This window comes from Suncus etruscus, chromosome 17, assembly GCF_024139225.1.
Source record: "Suncus etruscus isolate mSunEtr1 chromosome 17, mSunEtr1.pri.cur, whole genome shotgun sequence".
Taxonomy (NCBI): Eukaryota; Metazoa; Chordata; class Mammalia; order Eulipotyphla; family Soricidae; genus Suncus; species Suncus etruscus.
The window spans coordinates 34,505,638-34,516,438 of NC_064864.1; the positions used below are offsets into that span (position 1 = coordinate 34,505,638).

At 37.7% G+C, this 10,801-nt stretch overlaps 1 protein-coding gene across 3 annotated transcripts; it reads left to right on the forward strand.

Moving 5' to 3' along the window:
• Window positions 1-427: 427 nt before the first annotated feature.
• Window positions 428-5,786, forward strand: ZNF32 (zinc finger protein 32). 3 transcript variants are annotated; one of them, XM_049790725.1, is made up of 3 exons: window positions 428-542; window positions 2,913-3,089; window positions 4,894-5,786. In XM_049790725.1, exons 2-3 carry the CDS (start codon window positions 3,020-3,022, stop codon window positions 5,643-5,645), a joined length of 822 nt encoding a protein of 273 aa, XP_049646682.1. In that variant the 5' UTR covers window positions 428-542; window positions 2,913-3,019; the 3' UTR covers window positions 5,646-5,786. The 3 variants fall into 3 exon arrangements, with proteins under 3 accessions (XP_049646682.1, XP_049646683.1, XP_049646684.1); XM_049790726.1 differs by having other exon boundaries at window positions 455-542; window positions 2,950-3,089; XM_049790727.1 differs by lacking the exon at window positions 428-542 and having other exon boundaries at window positions 2,937-3,093.
• Window positions 5,787-10,801: the final 5,015 nt, after the last annotated feature.

The following is a 10,801-nucleotide window of genomic DNA, read 5'->3' on the forward strand; positions in this document are numbered from 1 at the left end:
TTTGGCCATTTGTATTTCTTCTTTGTCAAAGTGTCTGTCAATTTCTTCTCCCCAGTTTTTGATGGGATTAAATGTTTTTTTCTTGTAAATTTCTGTCAGTGCCATATGTGACTTCTGTGAAGTCTGCAAGAACTGACCGTCCCTGATTTCCTGATTTAACAAACTTGTAGTCTATTCCAAGACCTTTCAGATCCCTCTCCCAGGAGTCACAAATATATCTAGCCACGGGTCTATAATCCCGGACTCTACATCCACCTACAGATACAGGTCAGCGTTGCCACCGCCAGAGAAAGTGCCCTGATTAAATTAGGCCAAAGCAAGAAGCTAGACGTGCAGCCGAACTACATTTCCCAGAGTGCCCCGCAAAGCCGGCGCCTCCGAGGTTTGGGTCCGAAGGGCGGGTTCGCGCGAAGCCTCTTGGGAGTTGTAGTTCCTTTTAGTCGCACCGGCGGCGGCGGTGGCGGTGGCGGTGGTGGTGGTGTCGCTGCTGCTGCTGCTGTTGGCTCCACTCTGGCCTTTGTCTGCGTGTGCGCACCACTGCGGTGAGTGAGGCCGCGGACCGGGACAGTGCACAATGGTCGGGTGGGGCCCCGCTGGCAGGTCGCTGCCCTCGGCCTACTGTGATCCTGAGCTGGGCCTGGAGGGAGTGGGCCCCGAGGGAGGCCGGCAACACTGGGAGCTGTTTGCGGCCCACAAATGGGTGACAGAGGTCTGCTGAGCCAGGCCCTGGGGACTCTACAAGGGAGACGACAGGCCACTAGGAGGAACAGGCGCCCCGCAGGCTGCGATTCTGCAGGATATAGAGGAAAGAAGGGGCACCCTAGCCTAGAGGGCCTAGGAGACCATAGGCAGGTGTGACCTGAGGCCTGTGCAAAGGGTGTTGAAGATGGGCAAGGGAAAGTTTGTTTTTCTCCAGGGAGGGTGAATGGAGAGAAGAAAGCCCCACCCAAAGTATTCTAATTCTTCAAGGATTCCCCCCACCCAAGAAGTTCTCCTGGACTGTTGTATAATTTTTTTTACCCCTTCCTAACCATTCCTGACATCTGCCAATTTTAGGCCCCAGAAAATGTTCATTCACATTTGCTTCTTTCATTGTCCCAGAAGCTATCTGTTGTATGATTTTGTTAATGTGTTTAGTGAGTGAGGAAATAGAGTCTGGACTTTGTCCAAGGTCATAGGGAGGAGTAGGGACAAGCTGTGGCCCAAAATCAAACATATAAACAATCAAGTCTTTGATGGCTTAATTAGGAGCTTTTTTGCCAAAGGGAAGACTTTCTTTTCAATCTTTTAGTAAGAATGTACATTGTTTTTGAATATGAAGCTACATTCTCCAAAATCATCAGGAAATTGACCCATCGACTTGTACGCACATGAAAACAAAGTTTTCCCTTCATAGTGCAGAAACTTGCTGAGATACTTAAAGATCTCACTGATTGTGGAGTTCTAGAAACTTAATCCTACCCATTTTGTTTAGAGCCAACAATTTTCTAGGACTCTAAATTCAGTCAACAGGTGTTATGTACTTCTACTAACTTCTCATGGATGTGTAGTTATGGGTCAGAATTACCTTCAGCTTCAAGCGGTGTCCTGTTGACTCTTGAGAAAGGTTTCTTTTGTGATTTTTATTCAGAATTGGAATCCCATTTGTATTATCCAAAGAAGAGTGTAAAATGCCATTCGAATTACAGTTGTAGCTTAAAATTAGAAACATGAATGGAACATTGCAAAGCCATTTTATTAAATTAAGAGGCTAGCGTTTATTTTGCGTTTTGGGGGCCACACCCTGCAATACTCAGGGGTTACTCCTGGCTCTGCGCTCAGAACCTGAGACCCTAGGATGAGGATTGAACCTTGTCAGTCTGCGTGGAATGCAAACACCCTCTACTATTGCTCTGACCCAGAAGGCCAGCAATTTCATGGGATACACTAGTGTTTATATTAAATCACTGTGTAAAACATAAGAATTTCATAAGTAAGTTACTAAACAACAAAATATTCTTTATTAAGAATTGGAGAAGGGGCAGGAGAGATAGCATGGAGGTAATGCGTTTGCCTTGCATGCAGAAGATCGGTGGTCCAAATCCCGGCATCCCATATTGTCGCCTAGCCTGCCAGGAGCGATTTCTGAGCATAAAGCCAGGAGTAACCCCTGAATGTTGCCGGATGTGACCCCAAAAAACAAAACAAAACAAAACAAAAAAAAGAATTGGAGAAAGAGAAGACCAAAGATCTAAAAGTCTTATCAAGCTTTATTCTAGTCTTTATCATTTTGTAAGAATTTCAACCAGTTCTTCAGTGATAAGTGATTAAAGAATTGTCTAGTGACTTTAGATCTGGAAAGCACTAAACTTGAGCTTTGCTTCACCATTGGCTTCACTTATTGGCTCTTAAGAATTGGAGCAAGCTACTCATTAGAGTGACTTGGACTTGGTTTTAGAGTCCTAAACCTTTTTCAAGGATTGAAAGATGTGATAATTCCTCAAGCTGCAATTTTCATTAGCTTAGATATGAGAGGAGTGGTTATGGGTTTGAGTTCTGGTAAGAATTGTTAAAATGTAAATATAAAATATCTTATTTTATATTTTTAAACTTGGGGGAACTGAAGAGAAGAACTGTAACCATTTCTATCAGAGACGCAATCTTACAGGCTGAAATGCTTGCTGTATTTTATATTCTGAATTTCTTTGGAGGATAAAATAGCAAATGCTTATGTGTGAAAGGAAATAGAATATGCTTGTGCAAATGCTCCTTTGTATACTTTTAAATTCCATTTTGCACTTTTCTGATTGGGAGCTAACAATATGCAATCCCACATTTCTTCATTTACTTATACCCCACCCAACCCGTTGATTTTATCCTTCTCACCGATTTTTCTTTCTTTTCCTGATTTTCTATTTTTGTTCTTGTTTTAGTGTGTCTTGTTTGTTTGTGTTTGCTATATTTCCTCAGGTACCCAGTAACAGCACATGGAAGAACTATCTGAAGAGGTCTGGATACAGATACTACAACAGGAGTGGACATGTTTGGATTTCCAACAGCTACCCTGCTGGACTGTCATGGAAGATATGCCCAGAATGTAGCATTTTTCAGTGAGTGAGTTGGTTGCTTGCTGGCATTCCCTCAGCTCACCATATTCAGTCAGCCTGTTTTCATTCCTGATAGGCCAACTGAAGAAGCAGAGGAGACATTCATTTGGTAGAACTATGGGGTTTACCAGGAGCTGGAATAAGAAATAACAATAGAAGTTGAGCAAGAAAACAAGTTTAATTTGGAAGTAGGTGAGTTAGTTTTAGAAAAAATAAATAATTAGCTTTAACATTTTAGAGAAAAACAAAAAACAAGTTAAATTTGGAGGTAATACTGTAATTCAGAGGAAATAAATAAGCAGCTTTAAAATAGAGCATAATCATTGAATATGTGTAAGGCAGGAAAAACTAAGGGATAGTCCTCTCCAGGGTGTCTCAAAAAATAAAAAACAAAACAAAACAAAACAAAACAAAAAAACCCTGCTAATTGGGACCAGAGCAATAGTACAGCAGGTAGTGGCATTTATATGAGGCTGACCTGGGTTTGATCATTGGTATCCCATATGATCCCTAGAGCACTACAAGGAGTAATAAATAAATAAATAAATAAATAAATAAATAAAAAATAAAAGTTCTAATAGTGATGGATGGGTCTATACTTAAAGTACAGTAGTAAGAACTGGGGAGATAATACAGTGGGTAGAGTACCTTGCACATAGAAGACTCAGGTTTGATCTCCAGCATCCCATATGGTTCCCTAAGTACAGAATCAGGAATATGGCCTGAGTACAGCCAGGGATGTCTTTCTCCCCATTCCCCCAGCAAAAAATAAAGTGCAGCAGGAGTTTCAGATGTAGGCCAATATTAGGAAATATTTTTAATATCTATTTATAAAAATGGTTGAGAATAGCCAAATTGATTTGTTTCATCATCGCATAAATGAATTTAATAAAAAGTGGGTCTTAAAGGGAAAAATATCCTTGGATCTAGTTCTGTAATTACTGATTTATCGGTAGTATATGACAAAAATTACTTAACTTCCTTGAACTTGTGAGCAAATTGAGAAAAGAAACACCACTGTATTAAGTTTGTAAAGGTTGTAGCAATTTGAAATCTGTATTTGGTGGTAGAGATTCACAAAAATTTTTATATCATGAAGCTTACTTTACTCTCAAGAGGGTGTCCTTCATAGAAGTAAATTTTTGTTTTTTTTTTTTAGTTTTTGTGCCATGCCAAGCAGCACTCAGGGGTTATTCTTAGCTCTGCACTCAGAAATCACTGCTGGCAGGCTCAGGGACCATATGGGATTCTTGAGATTGAACCTGGGTCTGTCACATACAAGGCAAACTCCTTACCCACTGTGTTATCACTCCAGCCCAGCAATAAATTTCTTATGAAGTTAATGAAACTAAGTTTTAGAATCTCTCCTTTTACATTGGTTTCTCAAGTCTTTTAAATCTTTTATACTTTCTCTTAATGTAGTACTTCCACAATAGTGAAATTTTAATCTCTACAAAAATGTGGATTCACAATTTTCAGAGTTGGAGGAAGGGTATGTGTACATTTCTTTATTAATACATTTTTTTTTCATTTTGGAGAGTGCACTTATCTGTAAAATGAAGATAATCATATCTACCTTGCAAGATTACTCAACCCTTAGTTTTTGAAACCTGTTACAATCTCACTCTGTTCTTATTTTCTTGTGTTTAGCAATAACAAAGGGGTTTTGTAGGAATAAATTTACATTCATAATATAATGTCTGCCACATAAAGCATAGTACAATGTCTAGCACATTATTACTTTTTCCCTATTCTTTCCACTCAGCATATTGGTGCATCTTACATGACTTCCTTCTCTTTTTACTAGATGTGATGACAGAAGCACACCACAAATATGATCACTCTGAGGCCACAACATCTTCAAGCTGGGATTTCCAGAATTCTTTCAGAAGAGAAAGGCTGGAACAAAAATCCTCAGATTCTAAGACACTACAGGAAGATTCACCTGGAGTGAGACAAAGGGTCTACGAGTGCCAGGAATGTGGAAAATCCTTCAGGCAGAAAGGTAGTCTAACATTACATGAAAGAATCCACACTGGTCTAAAGCCCTTTGAGTGCACTCATTGTGGGAAAAGCTTTAGGGCCAAAGGCAATCTTGTGACACATCAACGAATACATACAGGAGAGAAACCCTATGAGTGCAAGGAGTGTGGAAAAAGCTTTAGTCAGAGGGGTAGTCTGGCTGTTCATGAGAGACTTCATACCGGACAGAAACCCTATGAGTGTGCTATTTGTCAGAGAAGCTTCAGGAACCAAAGTAACCTTGCGGTTCATAGAAGAGTTCACAGTGGTGAGAAACCCTATAGATGTGATCAGTGTGGAAAAGCCTTCAGCCAGAAAGGAAGCTTAATTGTACATATCCGGGTCCACACAGGCTTGAAACCGTATGCCTGTGCACAGTGCAGAAAGAGTTTCCACACCAGGGGGAATTGTGTCCTACATGGAAAGGTTCACACAGGAGAGGCACCCTATCTGTGTGTTCAATGTGGGAAAAGCTTCACTCAGAGAGGGAGTCTGGCTGTTCACCAACGAAGCTGCTCTCAAAGGCTCACCCTCTAATAACTTTCTTCAAAGGAGATTTTCTTTATGAGTTAAAGATTACTAACTTCTTTGAGATGAGATGAAGACAATTGTCCAATCAGAAAGAATGGAAAGACTATCATTGGTTAAGACAAACTGACTCTTCCCTTTCCCCCAAAATGAATATGAAAAATAAATGTCTTGTTTATTATCAATTTTAGTATATCTCATAATTTCTGTCAGTTTATTTTTTTACCTAATTTTATAACATATCTTCATTAACCTATATGCTTGTGGAAATTTTTCTGTGGATAATAGATTGGTTGACACTATCATCCTTATATTTCCATCTTTATTTACTCAGATTTATCTTGTTTTTTATCCCATATTACTGTCTAGAATTTCTTCTACAATACTTTATTTAGAGGAACTCAAACTAAAAGAACTTTTATCTATTTACAAAATCCCTGTTGATCAGTATTATTTTCTGAATGTATATTGTTAGTGTTGTGTAGTATATCTTTGTATAGTCATCTTAAAGGATACCCTAGTAGAATTTATAAATTAAGATTTTTATAGTTGATCACTTGTCACTAGATAAATGTAATATTAGAACCTAATCTGAGAACATCAACTGTCCTACTTTTGATGTGCAACCTCTCCCTATTGCTAACCTTCACTCCATGGAACGATAAAACTAATATGTTTCTACATATCTGCTTTTTCTGGATATTTTATATAAAAGTACTTATTCAAATGTAACTTATTAAGGTAATGTTTTAAGATGCACTCAGGTTGTAGCATGCATCAATATTTGATTTCTTTTTGGGCTGAAGAATAATCTATTGCTTATCAATTCAATTAGTGAACATTAGTCTATTTCCTTTTTTTTTTTTTTTTTTTTTGGTTTTTGGGCCACACCTGATGATGCTCAGGGTCTACTCCTGGCTATGCACTCAGAAATCGCTCCAGGCTTGGGGGACCTTATGGGACACCAGAGATTGAACCCAGATCCATCCTTAGTCAGCTGCATGCAAGACAAACACCCTCCGGCCCCCTATTTCTATGATTTAACTATTATGAGATTTATTTCTTAGGTGGTAAAATGTTTTAAAGTTAATTTTGGTACTGATAAAATTTGGTGGTTCTCAACTTAAAATGTATGGGGGAAAAACATTAAGTAACCAGTGTTGGAAGCCCATGGAGGAAAGAGACTGCTGGTAGAAATATAAAGTGCCATGTGGACAGCACTTTATATGTTTCTTCAACTTTTTGACATTGTTTTTTGCCATACTACAGCAAGTCCATTTATTTTGTCCAAAAAAGAATTTAAAACAATTAAAATTAATTATGTAAGATGATTCAAGGCACCTGAATATAGAGACAAGTTTACTTCTTCCTTCCCAGTTTGAATTACTTTTATTCCTTTCTTTACCCAATTGTTCTGGTTAAGACTTTAATATTGAACAGAAGTGGTGAGAGTAGGAATCCTCTTGTTTCTGATCTTAAAGGAAATGCTTTACTGTTGGAAGTTAATTATTGCACAACATATATGACCTTTATTATATTAAGGTACATTCCTTCGATTCTTTAATGGTTTCGCTTTTATTATAAAATGCATTTGAATTTTTTCAGATGCTTTTCCTGTATATATTGCGATAATCATATGATTGTCCTTTATGCTATTAAAGTGGTGTATTACACTTAAAAGTCTCAATTGACCATGCTGTATGATCCGTTTTTTTACATGTTACTGATCATGAGTTGCTAGTTTATCATTGAGGAAAAGTTTTGTTTTAAAAAAAAAATTGGGTGGGAGGTTACCACCTGAATCTCAAGTGGTGACCTGCTTTCATTTGTTCTTAGCCAATCAAGCCAAAATATTAAAGTGAAGGCCTGAAGATATGCAGTGGTACAGGCTACAGAGTCACTGTAGTCACCTGGAAAGTTCTCATAACCCAGAGGTTCTCAGGATTGTACCTAGAGATGCTCATGGAGCCATGTTGATCACTGTATAATCTATGTTTGACCACATGCAAGGCAGATTCCTTAACTTGTGTACTATCCCTGTGCTTCCCACAGTATTTTTATTTGTAACATTTGGTAGGATGCACCAAGTTGTCATTTGTTTTGTTGTAGAGTGACACCTGGTGATGTTCTGGAGTTACTTCTGACTCTGCCCTCAGAACTCACTTCTAGCAGTATTAAGGGTTCACATGGGTTTCAGGGAATAAAACCCAGGTAAGGTGAATGCAAGGCAAGTCTCCTATCTACTGTACTATCTCCAGTCCCCTCTGGGAATATTTTAAATTGCTAATAAAATGCCATAACACATACATGTATGTATGTATTTTTAAAAGTTTCCAATACTCTTAAAGTATGTAGAGGTAAGCTACATATTGTTCTCTGACTTCAAAACATTACTAATTACTAGCCATATATATTTTACATACAATTTTATAGCTCACTTTCTTGAAAAATATTTACTCCATCTTATTGATTATATCATATTTTAATAGTTGATTGAAGTGTCACGTTTTCTAGGAGATTGGTTAAAGTTTGATTCCCACCGAGCTCCCAGACAGGAAAGGCAGTTCCCATTCCCCTGTTCGTTTAGGTCAGGGGAACAGTTCCAGTTGTAGAGATTGCCAGAAAATAAATCACATAGTGAAAAGGTACAAGAATGGGTTCAGGAAATCAAGCAAGGAATTCAAATCACAAAAGCTTTCTGCTCCTAAGATGAAGTGTAGCTCAGTGGAAGAAGACTGAAGAATGAGACCCCTGCTTTTTATTGACAAGAATCAGGTACCACCCTAGGCTGGGAACAGAATACTAAGTAAGAAATAATTCAATATAGTATCACCAGGTCACACCCTAGGGCGAGTACAATTATTGATTAGGTTAGGATCAGTAACCCAACAGTTGATTACATTTTCCAAGATGGTAATATTATCTCTCCTTGTTCTGTATTCTAATGATTCTGATACCACTCTCATGAATAAGTGTGACATATGCCACCTTACCACTTAATTTGAGTAAGACGGACTACACAGAAAATGGTATTAAATTAGGTTAGGTCACAACAGTTAACACTTTATTTACATGATTCTCTTGGGACCACCTTTGGAATCTTGCCATAATGCTGTGAGGAAGCCCAAGTGATCAATCAAAAGACCATGTGTTAGCAGCCCTAGCTGAAGTACCAGGCAATATCAGCAAATTTGTTAGAGAATAATCATATCAGGTAGATATTAAATATCAGAAATATGTGAATCTTACACATAGAACACAATTAAATTTATTTTTTACTTTTTGAGTCCTCCCAGCAGTGTACAGCTCTTAGTCCTGGCTCAGTCCTCAGGACTTGCTCCTGATAGGGCTCTGGGAACCAAACAGAAAGCTAGCAATAGAAAATCAGGTCAACTGCATGCTAAGCAAGCACTTTACCTGCTGTACTATCTCTTCAACTTCTAAATTAGCTTTTCCTTTTTTGGGGGGACCACACCCGGTGATGCTCAGGGGTTACTCCTGGCTATGCACTCAGAAATCGCTCCTGGCTTGGAGGACATAAAATGAGCTTTTTCTACCACCTAATTGTCATGGATTTCTTTGTCAGTTAATAAAAATCTAACTCAAATGATTTTATAATTAATTATAATTATAATTAATTCCAAAGGATTTATACACACATATATGTATGTGTGTGTGTATATATATATATATATATATATATATATATATATATATATATATATATATATATATATATATACATGCACGTATGTCTTAATTTTGAGCTTGTGGAAGACTTAATGATTATCTGAAATTTTATTACTATAAGGCTCTTACTTCGTTTACTTGCTTGCTTTTTGGACTACACTTACCGATGATCAGGGATTATTCCTGGCTCTGCATTCAGAAATTATTCCTGGCAGATTTAAGAGACCAGATGAGATGCCAGGGGATGGAACCGAGGACAGCCATATGCAAAACAAATGTTCTAACTGCTGTACTATTGTCCTGGCCCCCTATACTGTTCTACTTTTAATGTTTAAGTTATATTTTAGGAAGTAGGAAACAAATTGAATGTCAAATTATGCTTTCCAGTGTCTATTTTTTTCCACTATTATCTCAGTGCCCCACCATTACTCCCCTGAGACCCCTGTAGGATAAACTAAGTTCTGTAGACTAATTCTCATGAGCTAGTAACTTTTTAGTTTGACCATTTATAATTTATCTGGAAACTGTATTTTCATATCCAAGATATGAACTGGGGTTTTGTTTTTCTAATGTACTTTTAAGAACTTTTTGTTTTAGGCATTATTTGTTAGATTTGATGTACTATTTCTCCAGGTACAATCTTTAGCATTTTAACCTTTTTTTTTTTAATTTTACTGTTGGGATTTACATGGCTTATAAATTTTCTAAATAATGAAACCAATTATGATACACATTAAGAGTATATGACTGATTACAAAATAGTTACAAATATACAGATAAAGCAAGCAAATAATTTTAATCTGACACTTTTTTTTGTTTACTTCTTTATGTTTGAGGTGTCACACCTGGCCATTTTCAGGGCTTACTCTTGGCTCTGTGCTTAAAGGTCATTCTTCACTGGGCTCAAGGGTAGGGTTTAGCTGGGTGCAAGGCAAGCATCCTACCCTCTATTATTTCTCCAACCAAATACCACACTTATTGAAGATAACAAATTTTCAAGGTTGGTCTTTAATTTTCCTAGCTCATTTAAGTAAATAGATAACATGTAAAATATGTTAATTTCTTGAACAAATACTTTCTGCAACATACCTTTCTGACTTTCTAACAGGGTATAGTAGAACCATTTCCATAGTTGTATAAGAACTCTGACTCTTCACTTGATATTTGTTAATCTAGAATAACTATTTCCATATTAATTGATATTTAAATTTATTTAATTATTCAGCTAGTACAACTTCACTATAAATATTTTTTTGGGGGGGGTCACACTCAGCAGTGCACAGGGGTCACTCCCGGCAGGCATGGGGGACCATATGGGATGCCGAAATTTGAACCACCATCCTTCTGCATGAAAGGCAAACGCCTTACCTCCATGCTATCTCTCCAGCACCCCCAACAATAAATATTTTTATTGGGGGCCACAACTGGTGTTGGTCAAGGCTTACTGCTGGCTTTGAATTGAGGAATCTATATCT

Excerpts from the sequence above, each read along its gene's own strand:
- ZNF32 (XM_049790725.1), top strand. The coding sequence starts at position 3,020 with ATGTTTGGATTTCCAACAGCTACCCTGCTGGACTGTCATGGAAGATAT. Across the intron at positions 3,090-4,893 it reads CCAGAATGTAGCATTTTTCA|ATGTGATGACAGAAGCACAC; the intron begins GTGAGTGAGTTG and ends TCTTTTTACTAG.